Here is a 19,621-nt window from a genome sequence, read left to right as displayed (position 1 = left end):
AAGTTTGAAACTGGGGAAAAAATTTTTAGCAAAAAAGGAACATAATGACAGGGATAAAGGAGAACAAAAATAGGGAAACAGAGAGGAAAATAGGGGAGACTACATTAGATTGATTGTCGGTCTGCCTCCTTCACCACCAGCATCTTCGAAGGGACCTGGGACTTCGTCAGTGGACAAGGGGTCCTCAGATTCGTGGTTCTCAATGGCTACAAGATGAGGGGCAGCTCCTCACTGTCCCTTTCAGAATCTGATTCCGGACTTTCATTCTCAGACTCATTGTCAGAATTTTAAAAAATCTCCAGAATTTCCGCATTGTCTCCTTTTGAAAGACATTGCTAATGCTACAGCTTAGCTCACTAGCTACATACATAAGCAACAACACTGAATGGCTCAGAGTGGGAGTGAGCGATGACAGTTGAAGTCGGAAGTTTACATACACTTAGCTTAGAGTCATTAAAACTCATTTTTCAACCACTCCACAAATGTCTTGTTAACAAACTATAGTTTTGGCAAGTCGGTTAGGACATATACTTTGTGCATGACACAAGTATTTTTTTTCAGAAGTTTACATACACTAAGTTGACTGTGCCTTTAAACAGCTTGGAACATTTCAGAAAATGATGTCATGGCTTTAGAAGCTTCTGAAAAGCTCATTGACATAATTTGAGTCAATTGGAGGTGTACCTGTGGATGTATTTCAAGGCCTACCATCAAACTCAGTGCCTCTTTGCTTGACATCATGGGAAAATCAAAAAAAAAAATCAGCCAAGAAAAATAATTGTAGACCTCCACAAGTCAGGTTCATCCTTGGGAGCAATTTCCAAACGCCTGAAGGTACCACGTTCATCTGTACAAACCATAGTATGCAAGTATAAAAACCATGGGACCACGCAGCCATCATACCACTCAGGAAGGAGACGCATTCTGTCTCCTAGAGATGAACGTACTTTGGTGTGAAAAGTGCAAATCAATCCCAGAACAACAGCAAAGGACCTTGTGAAGATGCTGGAGGAAACAGGTACAAAAGTGTCTATATCCACAGTAAGAGTCCTATATCGACATAATCTGAAAGGCCGCTGAGCAAAACAGAAGCCAGACTGTTTGCAACTGTACATGGGGACAAAGATAACACTTTTTGGAGAAATGTCCTGTTTGGCCATAATGACCATCGTTATGTTTTGAGGAAAAGGGGGAGGCTTGCAAGCCGAAGAACACCATCCAAACCGTGAAGCACGGGGGTGGCAGCATCATGTGGTGGGGGTGCTTTGCTGCAGGAGGGTCTGGGTGCACTTCACAAAATAGATTGCATCATGAGGTAGGAAAATTATGTGGATATATTGAAGCAACATCTCAAGACATCAGACATCAATTTAAAGCTTGGTCGCAAATGGGTCTTCCAAATGGACAATGATCCCAAGCATACTTCCAAAGTTGTGGCAAAATGGCTTAAGGACAACAAGGTCAAGGTATTGGACTGGCCATCACAAAGCCCTGACCTCAATCCTATAGAAAATGTGTTGCTCAGAACTGCAAAAGTGTATGCGAGGTGGCCAACAAACTTGACTCAGTTACACCAACTCTGTCAGGAGGAATGGGCCAAAATTCACCAACTTATTGTGGGAAGCTTGTGGAAGGCTACCCAAAACGTTTGACCCAAGTTAAACAATATAAAGGCAATGCTACCAAATACTAATTGAGTGTATGTAAACTTCTGACCCACTGGGAATGTGATGAAAGAAATAAAAGCTGGAATAAATCATTCTCTCTACTATTATTCTGACATTTCACATTCTTAAAATAAACTGGTGATCCTAACTGACCTAAGACAGGGACATTTTAAATGTCAGGAATTGTGAAAAATTTAATTTAAATGTATTTGGCTGAGGTATGTAAACTTTCGACTTCAACTGTACAAGCATTTCGCTACACTCGCATTAACATCTGCTAACCATATGTATGTGACCAATAAAATTTGATTTGATTTTATTTTGATTGACTGCCAGCAAGCGCCACTTGTATCAATAAATCACTATCAGAAAATATTTTGTGTGGGAATTATTTATATATTTACTGTTTTATTCACATGTTTTCAAGTACCGGTGACAAATCATGCATTCCGATTCTTGCATAGATTGTAATGGGCACATATTATGTGTGTAAAATACTTTTTTGAAGGTTGTACTGATTGTATGATGAGCTAAGCTAATTCCAGCTGTGTGTGGAGCCATGTTTGTTGACATACAATGCATTCTGGGTTTCACGTAATCGTCTGTTGGACCAAAGATGTAATAACAAAATGAGGTGAGTAAGGGTTCACTAATTTTTTGCGAACTTCCGGAAGTGAATGGTGGGATGTGAACAATGGTAGACGACACACCCCCTTCAACATGCATACTATAAACAGACCAAACTCCTCGTCTTCTCTTATTATCTTTGGTTTCTGTGAGAGAGAGAAAAGCATGGCAGCGGTGCAAAAACTGCCCATCAACAAATTACTTTCGATTTCTAGAGTGTTTTATTCAATTATTTTGATCAATGGTGAGCTCACCCGTGATGTGATTCATTATAAATAGTAATAGCTCATTCATATTGTTGTTTATGTCAGCCAAGAGTTCTAAAAATATGACCGCTTGTGTTACGTCAATCTTTCCTCAGATAGCACTAGGACAAATGTAGCCTACATTTTTCTGTGTTATGCTGTAGATACTTCTGTGAATGTCTGAACATTGCATCAAAAAATTAACAGCTTACATTCTGGACATAACTTTGTAAGGACTGTGTTTGTGCAAAATGTTTCTGAAAAAACTGTGTGGCCAGCTCAAAAGCTGATTGTTGCGTCATTTGAAACAGGCAGTTCTAAATAAGCATTCTAATCACACCGGTTTGATCGTACCCTACAGGGACCACTGTAGAATGATCACTCACACCAGTGTGTTGGAACGTGTGAAAAGGTTAATGTCCCGCTGGTAGGATAATCCTGATCGTAGGTCATCGATTTTATTTTTCCAATATTGCACGTTGGCCTATAGAACCGACGGCAGCTGCCGGTTGTGATACAGCCCGAGATCGAACCAAAGGGAAAGAGGGATACATAGTCAGTTGTCCAACTGAATGTATTCAACTGAAATGTGCCTTCTGAATTTAACCCAACCCCTCTGAATCAGAGCCAGGGTCTGTAGTGACGCATCTAGCAATGTGATGCAGTGCCATAGACCGCTGTGCCACTTGGGAGCTCAAATGAAGTCTATTAATATGAAGACTCATGCAGACATAATATGCGCATTTTGAGCTACTCCAGGAAGTGATGTTGCAGGCTAGCTCAGTGCTGCCTCCTCTCATTGAGTAACTCCAGTTGAAGGCCGACCGCGGTATTGCAGGCTGCCATTAGCAACTAAATTATTAGAAACTAAACTCAAATATATTCTGTGTGTGATTATAAAATAATTGGTTCAAGGACATACAGTGGGGCAAAAAAGTATTTAGTCAGCCACCAATTGTGTAAGTTCTCCCACTTAAAAAGATGAGAGAGGACTGTAATTTTCCCCATAGGTACACTTCAACTATGACAGACAAAATTAGGAAAAAAATCCCGAAAATCACATTGTAGGACTTTTAATGAATTTATTTGCAAATTATGGTGGAAAATAAGTATTTGGTCAATAACAAAAGTTTATCTCAATACTTTGTTATATACCCTTTGTTGGCAATGACAGAAGTCAAACGTTTTCTGTAAGTCGTCACAAGGTTTTCACACACTGTTGCTGGTATTTTGGACCATTCCTCCATGCAGATCTCCTCTAGAGCAGTGATGTTTTGGGGCTGTTGCTGGGCAACATGGACTTTCAACTCCCTCCAAAGATTTTCTAAGGGGTTGAGATCTGGAGACTGGCTAGGCCACTCCAGGACCTTGAAATGCTTCTTACGAAGCCACTCCTTCGTTGCCCAGCCGGTGTGTTTGGGATCATTGTCATATTGAAAGACCCAGCCACGTTTCATCTTCAATGCCCTTGCTGATGGAAGGAGGTTTTCACTCAAAATCTCACGATACATGGTCCCATTCATTCTTTCCTTTACACGGATCAGTCGTCCTGGTCCCTTTGCAGAAAAACAGCCCCAAAGCATGATGCTTCCACCCCCATGCTTCACAGTAGGTATGGTGTTCTTTGGATGCAACTCAGCATTCTTTGTCCTCCAAACACGATGAGTTGAGTTTTTACCAAAAAAGTTACATTTTGGGTTCATCTGACCATATGACATTCTCCCAATCCTCTTCTGGATCATCCAAATGCTCTCTAGCTAACTTCAGACGGGCCTAGACATGTACTGGCTTAAGCAAGGGGACACGTCTGGCACTGCAGGATTTGAGTCCCTGGCGGCGTAGTGTGTTACTGATGGTAGGCTTTGTTACTTTGGTCCCAGCTCTCTGCAGGTCATTCACTAGGTCCCCCCATGTGGTTCTGGGATTTTTGCTCACCGTTCTTGTGATCATTTTGACCCCACGGGGTGAGATCTTGCGTGGAGCCCCAGATCGAGGGAGATTATCAATGGTCTTGTATGTCTTCCATTTCCTAATAATTGCTCCCACAGTTGATTTCTTCAAACCAAGCTGCTTACCTATTGCAGATTCAGTCTTCCAGCCTGGTGCAGGTCTACAATTTTGTTTCTGGTGTCCTTTGACAGCACTTTGGTCTTGGCCATAGTGGAGTTTGGAGTGTGACTGTTTGAGGTTGCGGACAGGTGTCTTTTATACTGATAACAAGTTCAAACAGGTGCCATTAATACAGGTAACGAGTGGAGGACAGAGGAGCCTCTTAAAGAAGAAGTTACAGGTCTGTGAGAGCCAGAAATCTTGCTTGTTTGTAGGTGACCAAGTACTTATTTTCCACCATAATTTGCAAATAAATTCATAAAAAATCCTACAATGTGATTTTCTGGATTCTTTTTTTCATTTTGTCTTTCATAGTTGAAGTGTACCTATGATGAAAATTACAGGCCTCTCTCATCTTTTTAAGTGGGAGAACTTGCACAATTGATGGCTGACTAAATAATTTTTTGCCCCACTGTATATCTGGTGTATTAAAAGCAATTATTGGTACCATAATTCACTTTTAATTACTTTATCTTTTTACAAGAGGATTGCCATCCAAGATCCCATTCCCTATAATGGGGGATGTTGCTTTCTGCAAACAATGACTGCAGTACAACGGTCGGCATTGAACTTCCGCGCTTCAATGAGAGGGAGCAGTCGTTCTCCCCTGGGTCTAACACATTCCATTCTGATGAAAGAGATGCCCTGAATAAAACTGTTAATCTCAAGAGGGTTTTTTTCTGTTTTCTGGCACGAATAAGTCAATGCTGAGGAATTCCCTCCAAGAGGGCAGGAATAATTCTAATCACTTTATATAGACCAACTGTTCAATATGAAAACCCACACTAAGATTAATAATCCACAGTCAGGAGATACTGTATGTATGGCAAAGCCCTCAGCTCAGGCCCAGGGTGGATGCCTGCTCATGCACTGGTTGCTGGATGCCTCTTTGATATACTGTCTGTGCCTGGTTTATTTTTTTAACAACGTGGCAAAGACGTCCAACCAAAATCTAAAGCCATGGGTATGTAACCATAATCAATGAAAGAGCTCCACTAAAGAAACTGAATCAAAACAAACCGAGACTTTCTTCAGATCAGCACAGCCTCTAGACCCCCTATATACAGGTCTAGATACACTTCGGATTCGGAAGACCCCCCTCCTCTAATCAAAGCCTGGATGGAGCAACCTGGGGCCCATAGAAGCCCCTACTCATTGTTTTGGTCCACCCTTCAGTGAACAACTTCAAATGGTGCAGGGGGGTGGACTGTTTTGGCACTTCCCTCGGGCCCTGTGGTCCTGTCTCACCTCATCATTGCTCAAGGGGGCTTAGCACAGCAAGGCTCAGGACCTAACTCCATGGCTCTTTGGCCTTGATCAATGAGCCTCCAGAATGAGAGGTGTCATGTTCGTCTGAGCTCCTGAATGCAGCTGTCAGGGCTGTGGACGTTTAAGGTCAATCAGAATAAATGATCCGGAAGTTTAAAGGTTCAATTAATGTTTTGGTCCCAGCACCAAGCAAAAAGTATTTGGGAATGTAAACTGCATGGCTTGGCCAAAAAGGTCTACTGAGACACGGTACAAACAGATTATACTTTTTAAGCTCTACTCTAAATCGAATATCAGTTCAAGAGCATATTTTCCACCAATACCTTTTAGTCAGTATTTCCATCAGTAATTGTATGTACACACACCCCACACAATATTATTCTTAAGCTGTATTGTTTATTTTGTGTTTCTCTTTAGTTGTAATATACAGTACCAGTCAAAAGTTTGGACACACCGACTCATTCAAGTGTTTTTCTTTAGTTTGGACACACCGACTCATTCAAGTGTTTTTCTTTATTTTTACTATTTTCTACATTGTCAAATGATAGTGAAGACAACAAAACTATGAAATAACACATATGGAATAATGTAGTAACCAGAAAAGTGTTATATATATATATATATATATATATATATATATATATATATATATATATACACACACAAATACATACAGTGGCAATAAAACATATGTGAACCCTTTGGAAATACCTGGATTTCTGCATAAATTGGTCATCAAATTTGATCTCATCTTCATCTAAGTTACAACAATAGACACACAGTGTGCTTCAACTAATAACACAGAAATTATTGTATTTTTCTTGTCTATATTGAATACATAATTTAAACATTGTGTAGGTTGGAATAAGTATGTGATCCTCTAGGCTAATGACTTCTCCAAAAGCTAATTGGAGTCAGGAGTCAGCTAACCTGGAGTCCAATCAATGAGACGAGATTGGAGACATTGGTTAGAGCTGCTTTGCCCGATAGAAAACACTCACAAAATGTGAGTTTGCTATTCACAAGAAGCATTGTCTGATGTGAACCTTACCTTGAACAAAAGAGATCTTAGACCTAAGATTAAGAATCATTGACTTGCATAAAGCTCGAAAGGGTTACAAAAGTATCTCTAAAAAGCCTTGATGTTCATCAGTTCACGGTAAGACAAATTGTCTATAAATTGAGAAAGTTCAGCACTGAGTGGCCATCCCGTAAAATGACTGCAAGAGCACAGCATGCTCAATGACGTTAAGAAGAATCCTAGAGTGTCAGCTAAAGACTTATAGATATCTCTGGAACACGCTAACGCCTCAGTTGACGAGTCTACGATACATAAAACACTAAACAAGAATGGTGTTTATGGGAGGACACCACGGAAAAAGCAACTGCTGTCCAAATAAAACATTGCTGCAGGTCTGAAGTTTGCAAAAGTGCACCTGAATGTTCCACAGCGCTACTGGCAAAATATTCTATGGACAAATTAAACTAAAGTTGAGTTGTTTGGAAGGAACACACAAGACTATGTGTGGAGGGAAAAAGTCATAGCACACCAACATCATGACCTCAAGAGAGCAGTTCACACCAGACATCCCAAGAATATTGCTGACCTGAAACAGTTTTGTAAAGAGGAATAGTCCAAAATTCCTCCTGACCGTTGTGCAGTTCTGATCCGCAACTACAGAAAACGTTTGGTTGAGGTTATTGCTGCCAAAGGAGGGTCAACCAGTTATTGAATCCAAGGGTTTACATACATTTTCAACCCTGCACTGTGAATGTTTACACGGTATGTTCAATAAAGACATGAAAACATATAATTGTTTGTGTGTTATTAGTTCAAGCAGAGCTCAACAAATTTCTGTACTGAACTTGCTTTGTGCACAGGGGCATTGTCATGCTGCAACAGGAAAAAGCCTTCCCCAAACTGTTGCCACAAAGTTGGAAGCATAGAATCGTTTAGAATGTCATTGTATCCTGTAGCGTTAAGAATTCCCTTCATTGAAAGTAAGGGCTTAGCCCAAACCATGAAAAACATCCCCGGACCATTATTCCTCCTCCACCAAACTTTACAGTTGGTACTATGCATTGGGGCAGGATACGCATCCGCCAAACCCAGATTCCTCCGTCGGTCTGCCAGATGGTGAAGCATAATTCATCACACCAGTTTTGATAGCCTTTAGCCGCACCCTCATACTACTTCTCTGTTCCGCGGGTGATGTGGAGGTATACTCAGGCCCTGCATGTTCCCAGGCACCCTCATTTGTTGACTTCTGTGATCGAAAAAGCCTTTGTTTCATGCATGTCAACATCAGAAGCCTCCTCCCTAAGTTTGTTTTACTCACTGCTTTAGCACACTCTGCTAACCCTGATGTCCTTGCCGTGTCTGAATCCTGGCTCAGGAAGGCCACCAAAAATTCGGAGATTTCCATACCCAACTATAACATTTTCCATCAAGATAGAACTGCCAAAGGGGGAGGTGTTGTCATACTTTCCAGGTCCATACCCAAACAGTTCGAACTACTAATTTTTTTAATTACTCTCTCCAGAAATAAGTCTCTCACTGTTGCCGCCTGCTACCGACCCCCCTCAGCTCCCAGCTGTGCCCTGGACACCATTTGTGAATTGATCGCCCCCCATCTAGCATCAGAGTTTGTTCTGTTAGGTGACCTAAACTGGGATATGCTTAACACCCCGGCAGTCCTACAATCTAAGCTAGATGCCCTCAATCTCACACAAATCATCAAGGAACCCACCAGGTACAACCCTAAATCAGTAAACAAGGGTACCATCATAGACGTCATCCTGACCAACTGGCCCTCCAAATACACCTCCGCTGTCTTCAACCCGGATCTCAGCGATCACTGCCTCATTGCCTGTATCCGCTACGGATCCGCAGTCAAACGACCACCCCGCATCACTGTCAAACGCTCCCTAAAACACTTCTGTGAGCAGGCCTTTCTAATTGACCTGGCCCGGGTATCCTGGAAGGATATTGACCTCATCCCGTCAGTTGAGGATGCCTGGTCATTCTTTAAAAGTAACTTTCTCACCATTTTAGATAAGCATGCTCCGTTCAAAAAATGCAGAACTAAGAACAGATATAGCCCTTGGTTCACTCCAGACCTGACTGCCCTCGACCAGCACAAAAACATCCTGTGGTGGACTGCAATAGCATCGAATAGTCCCCGCGATATGCAACTGTTCAGGGAAGTCAGGAACCAATACAAATACAAATTTGCATCCTGTAGCTCTAACTCCAAAAAGTTCTGGGACACTGTAAAGTCCATGGAGAACAAGAGCACCTCCTCCCAGCTGCCCACTGCACTGAGGCTAGGTAACACGGCACCATCGATAAATCCATGATTATCGAAAACTTCAACAAGCATTTCTCAGCGGCTGGCCATGCCTTCCTCCTGGCTATTCCAACCTTGGCCAACAGCTCCCCCCCCCCCCCGCAGCTACTCGCCCAAGCCTCTCCAGGTTCTCCTTTACCCAAATCCAGATAGCAGATGTTCTGAAAGAGCTGCAAAACCTGGACCCGTACAAATCAGCTGGGCTTGACAATCTGGACCCTCTATTTCTGAAACTATCCGCCGCCATTGTCGCAACCCCTATTACCAGCCTGTTCAACCTCTCTTTCATATCGTCTGAGATCCCCAAGGATTGGAAAGCTGCCACAGTCATTCCCCTCTTCAAAGGGGGAGACACCCTGGACCTGGTTCACCAACTACTTTGCAGACAGAGTTGGCAGTCTCTATGGGGGTGCCACAGGGTTCAATTCTCGGGCCGACTCTTTTCTCGGTATATATCAATGATGTTGCTCTTGCTGCGGGCGATTCCCTGATCCACCTCTACGCAGACGACACCATTCTGTGTACTTCTGGCCCTTCCTTGGACACAGTGCTGTCTAACCTCCAAACGAGCTTCAATGCCATACAACACTCCTTCGGTGGCCTCCAACTGCTCTTAAACGCTAGTAAAACCAAATGCATACTTTTCAACCGTTCGCTGCCTGCACCCACACGCCCGACTAGCATCACCACCCTGGATGGTTCCGACCTAGAATATGTGGACATCTATAAGTACCTAGGTGTCTGGCTAGGACAATACAGTGCCACTGACACGGCCTGCAACGAAAACATACGGACTCTCCTTCACTGCAGCCGAGGTGAGTAAGACATTTAAACGTGTTAACCCTCGCAAGGCTGCAGGCCCAGACGGCATCCCCAGCCGCGCCCTCAGAGCATGCGCAGACCAGCTGGCCGGTGTGTTTACGGACATATTCAATCAATCCCTATACCAGTCTGCTGTTCCCACATGCTTCAAGAGGGACACCATTGTTCCTGTTCCCAAGAAAGCTAAGGTAACTGAGCTAAACGACTACCGCCCCGTAGCACTCACTTCCGTCATCATGAAGTGCTTTGAGAGACTAGTCAAGGACCATATCACCTCCACCCTACCCGACACCCTAGACCCACTCCAATTTGCTTACCGCCCAAATAGGTCCACAGACGATGCAATCTCAACCACACTGCACACTGCCCTAACCCATCTGGACAAGAGGAATACCTATGTGAGAATGCTGTTCATCGACTACAGCTCGGCATTCAACACCATAGTACCCTCCAAGCTCGTCATCAAGCTCGAGATCCTGGGTCTCGACCCCGCCCTGTGCAACTGGGTACTGGACTTCCTGGGTAGGCAACAACATCTCCACCCCGCTGATCCTCAACACTGGGGCCCCACAAGGGTGCGTTCTGAGCCCTCTCCTGTACTCCCTGTTCACCCACGACTGCGTGGCCACGCACGCCTCCAACTCAATCATCAAGTTTGCGGATGACACAACAGTGGTAGGCTTGATTACCAACAACGACGAGACGGCCTACAGGAAGGAGGTGAGGGCCCTCGGAGTGTGGTGTCAGGAAAATAACCTCACACTCAACGTCAACAAAACTACGGAGATGATTGTGGACTTCAGGAAACATAGTACATAGTCCATCGGTAAATAGCCCACCCAATTTGACCTACCTCATCCCCATACTGTTTTTATTTATTTACTTTTCTGCTCTTTTGCACACCAATATCTCTTCCTGTGCATGACCATCTGATCATTTATCACTCCAGTGTTAATCTGCAAAATTGTAATTACTCGCCTACCTCCTCATGCCTTTTGCACACAATGTATATAGACTCTTTTTTTCTACTGTGTTATTGACTTGTTAATTGTTTACTCCATGTGTAACTCTGTGTTGTCTGTTCACACTGCTATGCTTTATCTTGGCCAGGTCGCAGTTGCAAATGAGAACTTGTTCTCAACTAGCCTACCTGGTTAAATAAAGGTGAAATAAAATAAATAAAATAAAAAAAGAAACACCAGACAACACGTTTCCACAGCTCCAGAGTCCAATGGTGGCAAGCTGCACACCACTCCAGCAGACACTTGACATTGCGCATAGTGATCTTAGACTTGTGTGCGGCTGCTTAGCCATGGAAACCCATTTCATGAACCTCCTGATGGACAGTTATTGTGCTGATGTTGCTTCCAGAGACAGTTTGGTACTTGGTAGTGAGTGTTGCAACCGAGGAATATCGATTTTTTCGTTCTGTGAGCTTGTGTGGTCTATCACTTCGCAACTGAGCCTTTGTTGCTCCTAGACATTTCCACTTCACAATAACAGCACTTTACAGTTGACCGCGGCAGCTCTAGCAGGGCAGATATTTTACGAACTGACTTGTTGGAACCCTATGACTTGTTGGAATCCTATGACAGTGCCATGTTGAAAGTCAATGAGCTCTTCAGTAAGGCCATTCTACTGCCAATGTTTGTCTATGGAGATTGCATGGCTGTGTTCTCAATCTTTTATACCTGTCAGCAACAGGTGTGGCTGAAATAGGCAAATCCAATCATTTGCAGGGGTGTCCACATACACACACACACACACACACACACACACACACACACACACACACACACACACACACACACACACACACACACACACACACACAGTCCCCGCAGCAATGTTCCAACATCTGGTGGAAAGCCCTCCCAGAAACGTGGAGGCTGTTATAGTAGCAAAGGGAAGACCCACTCCATATTAATGGCCATGATTTTGGAATGAGATGTTCGACGAGAATGTCTACATACTTTTGGCAATGTAGTGTAAATATATACACTCAGTATACTCAGTGTACAGTTGAAGTCGGAAGTTTACATACACTTAGCTTGGAGTCATTAAAACTCGTTTTTCAACGACTCCACAAATTTCTTGTTAACAAACTATAGTTTTGGCAACTCGGTTAGGACATATACTTTGTGCATGACACAAGTAATTTTTCCAACAATTGTTTACAGACAGATTATTTCACTTATAATTCACTGTATCACAATTCCAGTAGGTCAGAAGTTTACATACACTAAATTGACTGTGCTTTTAAACAGCTTGGAAAATTCCAGAAGCTTTAGAAGCTTCTGATACGCTAATTGACATAACTTGAGTCAATTGGAGGTGTACCTGTGGATATATTTCAAGGCCTACCTTCAAACTCAGTGTCTCTTTGCTTGACATCATGGGAAAATTTTAAAAAATCTGCCTAGAAAAAAAATTGTAGACCTCCACAAGTCAGGTTCATCCTTGGGAGCAATTTCCAAACGCCTGAAGGTACCACGTTCATCTGTTCAAACAATAGTATGCAAGTATAAACACCATGGGACCACGCAGCCGTCACACCGCTCAGGAAGGAGACACGTTCTGTCTCCTAGAGATGAACGTAATATGGTGTGAAAAGTGCAAATCAATACCAGAACAACAGCAAAGGACCTTGTGAAGATGCTGGAGGAAACAGGTACAAAAGTATCTATATCCACAGTAAAATGAGTCTTATATCGACATAACCTGAAAGCTTGCTCAGCAAGGAAGAAGCCACTGCTCCAAAACTCCCATAAATAAGCCAGACTACGGTTTGCAACTGCACAAAGATCGTACTTTTTGGAGAAAAGTCCTCTGGTCTGAAAAAGGGGGAGGCTTGCAAGCCGAAGAACATCATCCCAACCGTGAAGCACGGGGGTGGCAACATCATGTTGTGGGGGTGCTTTGCTACAGGAGGGACTGGTGCACTTCACAAAATAGATGGCTTCATGAGGAAGAAAAATGATGTGGATATATTGAAGCAACATCTCAAGACATCAGATATAGCTTGGTCGCAAATAGGTCTTCCAAATGGACATTGACCCCAAGCATGCTTCCAAAGTTGTGGCAAAATGGACAACAAGGTCAAGGTATTGGAGTGGCCATCACAAAGCCCTGACCTCAATCCTATAGAAGATTTGTGGGAAGAACTGAAAAAGCACGTGCGAGCAAGAAGACCTACAAACCTGACTCAGTTACACCAGCTCTGCCAGGAATGGGCCAAAATTCACCCAATTTATTGTGGTAAGCTTGTAGAAAGCTACCCAAAACGTTTGACCCAAGTTAAACAATTTAAAGGCAATGCTACCAAATACTAATTGAGTGAATGTAAACTTCTGACCCACTGGGAATGTGATGAAATAAATAAAAGCTGAAATAAATAATTCTCTCTACTATTATTCTGACATTTCACATTCTTAAAATAAAGTGGTGATTCTAACTGACCTAAGACAGGAAATTTTTACAAATATTAAATGTCAGGAATTGTGAAAAACTGAGTTTAAATGTATTTAAATAAGGTGTATGTAAACTTCCGACTTCAACTGTATATGCATCTATAATTTCTATGTTAATGTTTTAAATGTATGCAAATTATAAAGTATTTTTGTCTGTATTGTCTTTTTCGTTATGTGTCGGTCCCCAGGAAAACTAGCTGTCGCCATTGGTGTCGGCTAATGGGGATTCAAATAAAAATCATCAGCACTATTTCAAGGCCCTATTTTAAGCCTCTGGGCTCAGCTATCACCCTCTCTCTAAAGAACACAAAGAGTCAGTATGTTTGAGTATGTGCCGTGGCTAGCTGTCACTTATGCACTAACAGTATGGACGAGGCCCGCAGCTGCACACATCCCAGCTGCCTCTGGACCGTCACACGGCAAATCCACCTCATTTCCACAGCTGCTCACTTCTGTAACGGAGGAGTTGTGAAGAAAAGAGGGGGAAAGTCACAAAAGGTATGAGCTTATGGGTACAGTATGTTCTCATGGTATTGAGAAGTGTCTGGCTGCTGGAGCTAGAATACCATTGTTCAGCCAGACTTGTGTTCTTTCAGTCTTGGCCTCAAAAAAAAGATGTAATTTTATAGAATATGTTTTTCCTCTGCGAGAAAGCATGGCTTGAATATAATAATTAATCTAAAGCTTTGCTGGGAGCCTGAGAGTTTGCTTTAGGATTAAGCATTTTTATCCATTTAATAGACCATCCATAATAATTTACCCTCTTGCTGCCCCCTGTTGGAGGTCTATGACATTACATCATCATATACAAGTGATGATTAACATTCAATTGCATTATACTCTCATGAGCATGCAGAGTTCCCCCATCAGTAAGTGACAGGTTGATATCTCAGCCAGGGGCTCTGGTTAATGGCATTACATCTTATCTAGATGCACATGTCAGAGAACCACTAGCAACTGTGTATTATTATGCCATGAATGTTTCCATTCGTGATGAATAGTGTGTAATCTGGGGAGCTCTTCATATAGATTTTTAGGAAGGGCTGAGTGCTCCGTTCCTCAGTAAAATAATGACTGCCAAAACTAAGGTTATATTCAGTCTTGAAAAACTCTCTCTCTCTCTCTCGTTCCCTCCCCCCTCTTTCTAGAAGAGGAAATCATTGAAGATGTGAAGAGAACATCTTCCTCTACCAAAGATGCTTAAAATATGTCCATAGAATTTCCTTCAGTCGTTTTAAAAGCTTCCTTTCAGATGCCTTCTTTAATTTAATATTTTGGGTCATCTGAGTTCAGTCCCGAATACATACTTAAAGAACTGTAATACTTCTGAATATTAAGCTGCAGGAAAAGCAGGGCTCCATTGTTGATGAACCTAGCAGTGTGCAAAGACTGGTCTCTGAGAGGGAACAGCATCCCATTGTGCTTCCATCAGCAGAGGTCAGGGGATGCTCCATCAAGCAGGAAGTGGGCTGCTCACTGAGTGGGCATAGGCCTACTGAGGCTCCTATGATGGACGGGGACAGTAATATACTTCCATATTCGAATGAAGGCTTAATTTGAAGTCTATTATTTCCTTAATCTGAATTAATATAAAAATGTATGCGGGGAATGGGCCAATGCGTCAAGAAATATGGAGAGATATAATGCAACCTCATAAATAATGGCAGTGTTTGTGTCATTCAAAGAAAGCCAGGCCTGATTTCTCTGCTCAGGGAGCAGCACTACTTTCATTTTTTTGGGATGATTTTGTTCTCTAAAACTTGATTAGAGAATCTCCAACCTCAGGAGCCTGATTATAGATGGTTAGTAGTGAAATGCCTTCATGTTTTGGAGTTACAGTAAAAGGCAGGAATAGATTAGGCATGCATGCTCAATATAATTTCAAGTATTTTGTTGAATTCCTCATATGGAAATGCTGTTATCTACTTTTAAGAATTTAAGATACAAGTGCCTTCAAAATGCCTATATGAGGAGGGGTATCATACTCACAACAGTCTCTGTTTAGAGGCTCCAGATGGGCCAAGGGTCTCTATCTCTAGTCAATAATCCCAAAACAGACAGCTTTACTCCATCTCCCAGGGGGACGAGGAGGAGCTGAGGATTAAGTGGAGGTGACCCAATTAAGACAAGGTTAAAAGAGGAAAAAACAGGGATTGGAGGCTAAATTAGGGATAAGGCCAGGGCAGAGTGAGTGTTGTCCTGTTGTGAAGTGATGGAGGGAGAGGGAGAGAAGGACATGGGGAGGAGGAGAGGGAATGCCACACCATACTCAGAGATAGTTAAATGAACAGGGAGTGTCCGCTGAACTATGAGTGGAGGATTTAGTGGGTGGAGAGGAAACGTTGTGCCTTGTGACCAGCAGGGTCAGACGATGAAAACGACACTCACACACACTGTTAATGGGAGTTGCACTTAGTAAAAGCAACACTCAACCTCCACCCATCCTAGTTTAGAGTGCACAAACATGCACACACAATAATGTAGATACACACAAGTAGGCCTACTCATGCAAAGTATTTACAACACAGTGTCAGGTGACCATATCCTAACTTTACATTCATATGACCACAGTAACCCAAACCTATGCATTTTCAGTCACAACTGTGGGAAAATAATAGATTCAAAATGTGACTAATACCTGACTTATGCCTGATATTTTATCTGCAGAACTCTGTCCTGGTTTTATGGTCCTGGTCTTATGATTTTTTTTTATCAAAACAGGCACAGTGAACACCTAACATAGTTTATACTTAAAAGAAGGCCCCTGGTCCAGGAGATGAAAAACAGAGATATTCCATTGACAGCAGTCAGCTCTTGATTAAACAATGTAAACCTCTTGGTCGTTGGAGAGGGGTGTCCAACAGTTAGCACCATGGACTTTGGCGGTCCAACACATATCCTATGATAATATTGGTAAGAAAATTGTGTTTATAATGCAAAAACACATCAAGGTTTACCCAGAATTCCAGAATGGACACTGCATGGATATTTGCTGTGATAATTGGCAACGTGATTTCAAATCTTAGCCTATACCTAATGAATAGGCCACTTAAATTACCATGTTAATATTGAGACGTCAATAAAATGTACAGTTAACTCTGTCTATGGCAGGTTTTTACTCGTTTGGAAATATGGACGATTTTTTATTTCCCCAAAACAACTTCCAAGTAATGAGTTGCACTCCCGTTCGCCCTTATAACATCCTCAATTCATTGGGCCGTAATATGGACTCTACAAGGTGTCGAAAGCGTTCCACATGGATGCTGGCCCATGCTGACTCCAATGCTTCCCACAGTTGTGTCAAGTTGGCTGGATGTCCTTTAGGTGGTGGACCATTCTTGATACACACGGGAAACTGTTGAGCGTGAAAAACCCAACAGCGTTGCAGTTCTTGACACACTCAAAACAGTGCGCATGGCACCTAGTACCATTCCCCGTTCAAAGGCACTTACATCTTTTGTCTTGCCCACTCACCCTCTGAATGGCACATATACACAACCCATGTCTCAGTTGTCTCAAGGCTTAAAACCCCTTATTTAACTCCTCTTCGTCTACACTGATTGAAGTGGATTTAACAAGTGACATCAATAAGGGATCATAGCCTTCCCCAGGATTCACCTGGTCAGTCTATGTCATAGAACGAGCAGGTGTTCATATTACGTTGTTCACTCGGGGTATGCTCCAACCGTTCACGTTTCAATATTTTCACACTGGCACTTGCTTCTCCGAATCTGGAAATACGCTACAAAATCTTGCCTCAAAGTGTCTATTATGGCCAAGGCTTCAAAAAAAGTCTAAATCTATTTGGTTTTAATGTGACTGTGTTGAAATAAATGAAACTTTACATTCAAAACAGCCTAATTTTGGGCTGCTACAGCATCCATCCCTCACTCAGTCGGGATGCATGCCGAAGTGCATTCAAACTCTCCCCGTTGTAAACATTTGTCAACCCCTCGAGAAAAGTTTCCCAATATCAAAAACAAAGCAAAATGGTTGTATTTGTCTTACTTACCATTCAAACTGAGGGAACAAATAAGAACAAACAACAATATGAACGAGTTCTTTGGGAAAGCCATGCTGTTTCTCTCGTCTTATCCAGTCTTTAGAATGAAACTAGTTCGTTTGCCGCGCAAGGAGAGCGCAAGCCAGTCTGGACTGTAGGGAAGGAAAGCGAGCAAGGGAGGGAGGGGTGAGGGCGTGGAGTTGCAGAAAAAGGTCTGTCGTCTACTCTATTGTACTGTCTGTAGGAGAACATTTTGGATTTCCAAATTCCTTCCCCCTTCCCTTTTGTATTTAGTGAGAAACACGAGTTTTTTTCTTGGGAGAAAAAAACTGTATCTATTATGGATGGTAAATTTACATCATGCCTGGAATAACACCTATTGGCTAACACGGTATCTCATTTTGCTATCTTTATGTATAGCATAGCTTTCGTCCCTCTCTTCGCCCCTACCTGGGCTCGAACAAGAGACCCTCTGCACACATAGACGACAGCTACCCTCGAAGCATCGTTACCCACCCCGCTAACTACCTAGCCAGTTCACATTGGTTACATTCACAATAGGGTGGCTGTATCACGAACTAGGACTGATAAATGAAATGAGAAAATATGATTTATATGATTATGATTTATTTAGCATGAATATCATCAGCTCATGTAATATTCCAATAAGGTAATGCCATGACATAAAAGGATTTGAACAAGGAATTAACATTCTATCCTATTTACATGACCCTTTGTTCTCGATAGGTAAAGAAATAGCCTACTGTAAATTGGAAGAATATTGGAAGAGATGCCATGTCCACCAATCCAGGCTGTATCACATCCGGCCGTGATTAGGAGTCCCATAGGGCGGTGCACAATTGGCCCAACGTCGTCGGGGTTTGGCCAGAGTAGGCCGTCATTGTAAATAACTTTTTTTTTTTTATGTGCCCTTGTAAACACAGTAGTGGCCCCAACTCTCAACCCTAGAAAAAGGGATTCTCCAGAGCGTCTTAGCTTGCAGGTCGTTAATGACCTCGGCTGTTTTCATCACTTGACTGTCACCTCCGCTAACAGCTGCAGCAGAGAGGTGCTCCAGAGCAAGGCTGCCGGGCCTGGGACACAGTGCAGGGAGATATACGGTTACAAATGGATGTAAGATCAACCCATAGGGCAGACATGAAGACCTGTACACTCTCGTTGGTTGGCCCTTGCTACATACTCGTCGCCAAACCCACTGGCTACAGGTTATCTACAAGTCTCTGCTAGGTAAAGCCCCACCTTATCTCAGCTCACTGGTCACCATAGCAGCACCCACTCGTAGCACACTCTCCAGCAGGTATATCTCACTGGTTACCCCCAAAGCCAATTCCTCTTTTGGTCGTCTTTCCTTCCAGTTCTCTGCTGCCAATGACTGGAACTAACTGCAAACATCTCTGAAGCTGGAAACTCATATCTCCCTCACTAGCTTTAAGCACCAGCTGTCAGAGCAGCTCACAGATCACTGCACCTGTACATAGCCCGTCTGTAAACAGCCCATCTATCTACCTACCTCATCCCCATACTGTATTTATTTATTTATCTTTTTCCTTTGCACCCCAGTATCTCTACTTGCACATTTATCTTCTGCACATCTACCATTCCAGTGTTTTAATTGCTATATTGTAATTACTTCGCCACCATGGCCTATTTATTGCCTTAACTCCCTTATCTTACCTCATTTGCACTCACTGTATATAGACTTTTTTTTCCTACTGTATTATTGACTATGTTTTGTTTATTCCATGTGTAACGCTGTGTTGTTGTATGTGTCGAATTGCTATGCTTTATCTTGGCCAGGTCGCAGTTGCAAATGAGAACTTGTTCTCAACTAGCCTACCTGGTTAAATAAAGGTGAAATAAAAAAACAGTGGCAGTTATAGAGCTATGTTGAGCTATGATGAACAATAGATGTAACAGGACACATATGTTCTGTTTTTACATTATTTTAGGTTGTGCAGGATATCTGGTTCGGCAATATGTTTTCTTTTTGGTGAATTACACATTCAATCTCCTCAATGGTGGTATATTTAGACTTCAA

The 19,621-nt window shown here is 42.5% G+C and overlaps 1 protein-coding gene across 2 annotated transcripts in view; it reads right to left on the bottom strand.

Moving 5' to 3' along the window:
• Nucleotides 1-17,822, bottom strand: part of LOC110533570 (cell surface glycoprotein MUC18) — a 69,056-nt gene extending 51,234 nt beyond the window's left edge. For both annotated transcript variants that reach the window (XM_036989978.2, XM_036989977.2), the window contains exon 1: nucleotides 17,572-17,822. In XM_036989978.2, coding sequence (XP_036845873.2) covers nucleotides 17,572-17,635 — 64 coding nt within the window. In that variant the 5' untranslated portion in view covers nucleotides 17,636-17,822. The remainder of the gene's footprint in view (nucleotides 1-17,571) is intronic.
• Nucleotides 17,823-19,621: the final 1,799 nt, after the last annotated feature.

The sequence above is a fragment of the Oncorhynchus mykiss genome, chromosome 10, assembly GCF_057628025.1.
Source record: "Oncorhynchus mykiss isolate SJ-2025 chromosome 10, ASM5762802v1, whole genome shotgun sequence".
Lineage (NCBI taxonomy): Eukaryota > Metazoa > Chordata > Actinopteri > Salmoniformes > Salmonidae > Oncorhynchus > Oncorhynchus mykiss.
This window is presented reverse-complemented; position numbering and strand designations above follow the sequence as displayed.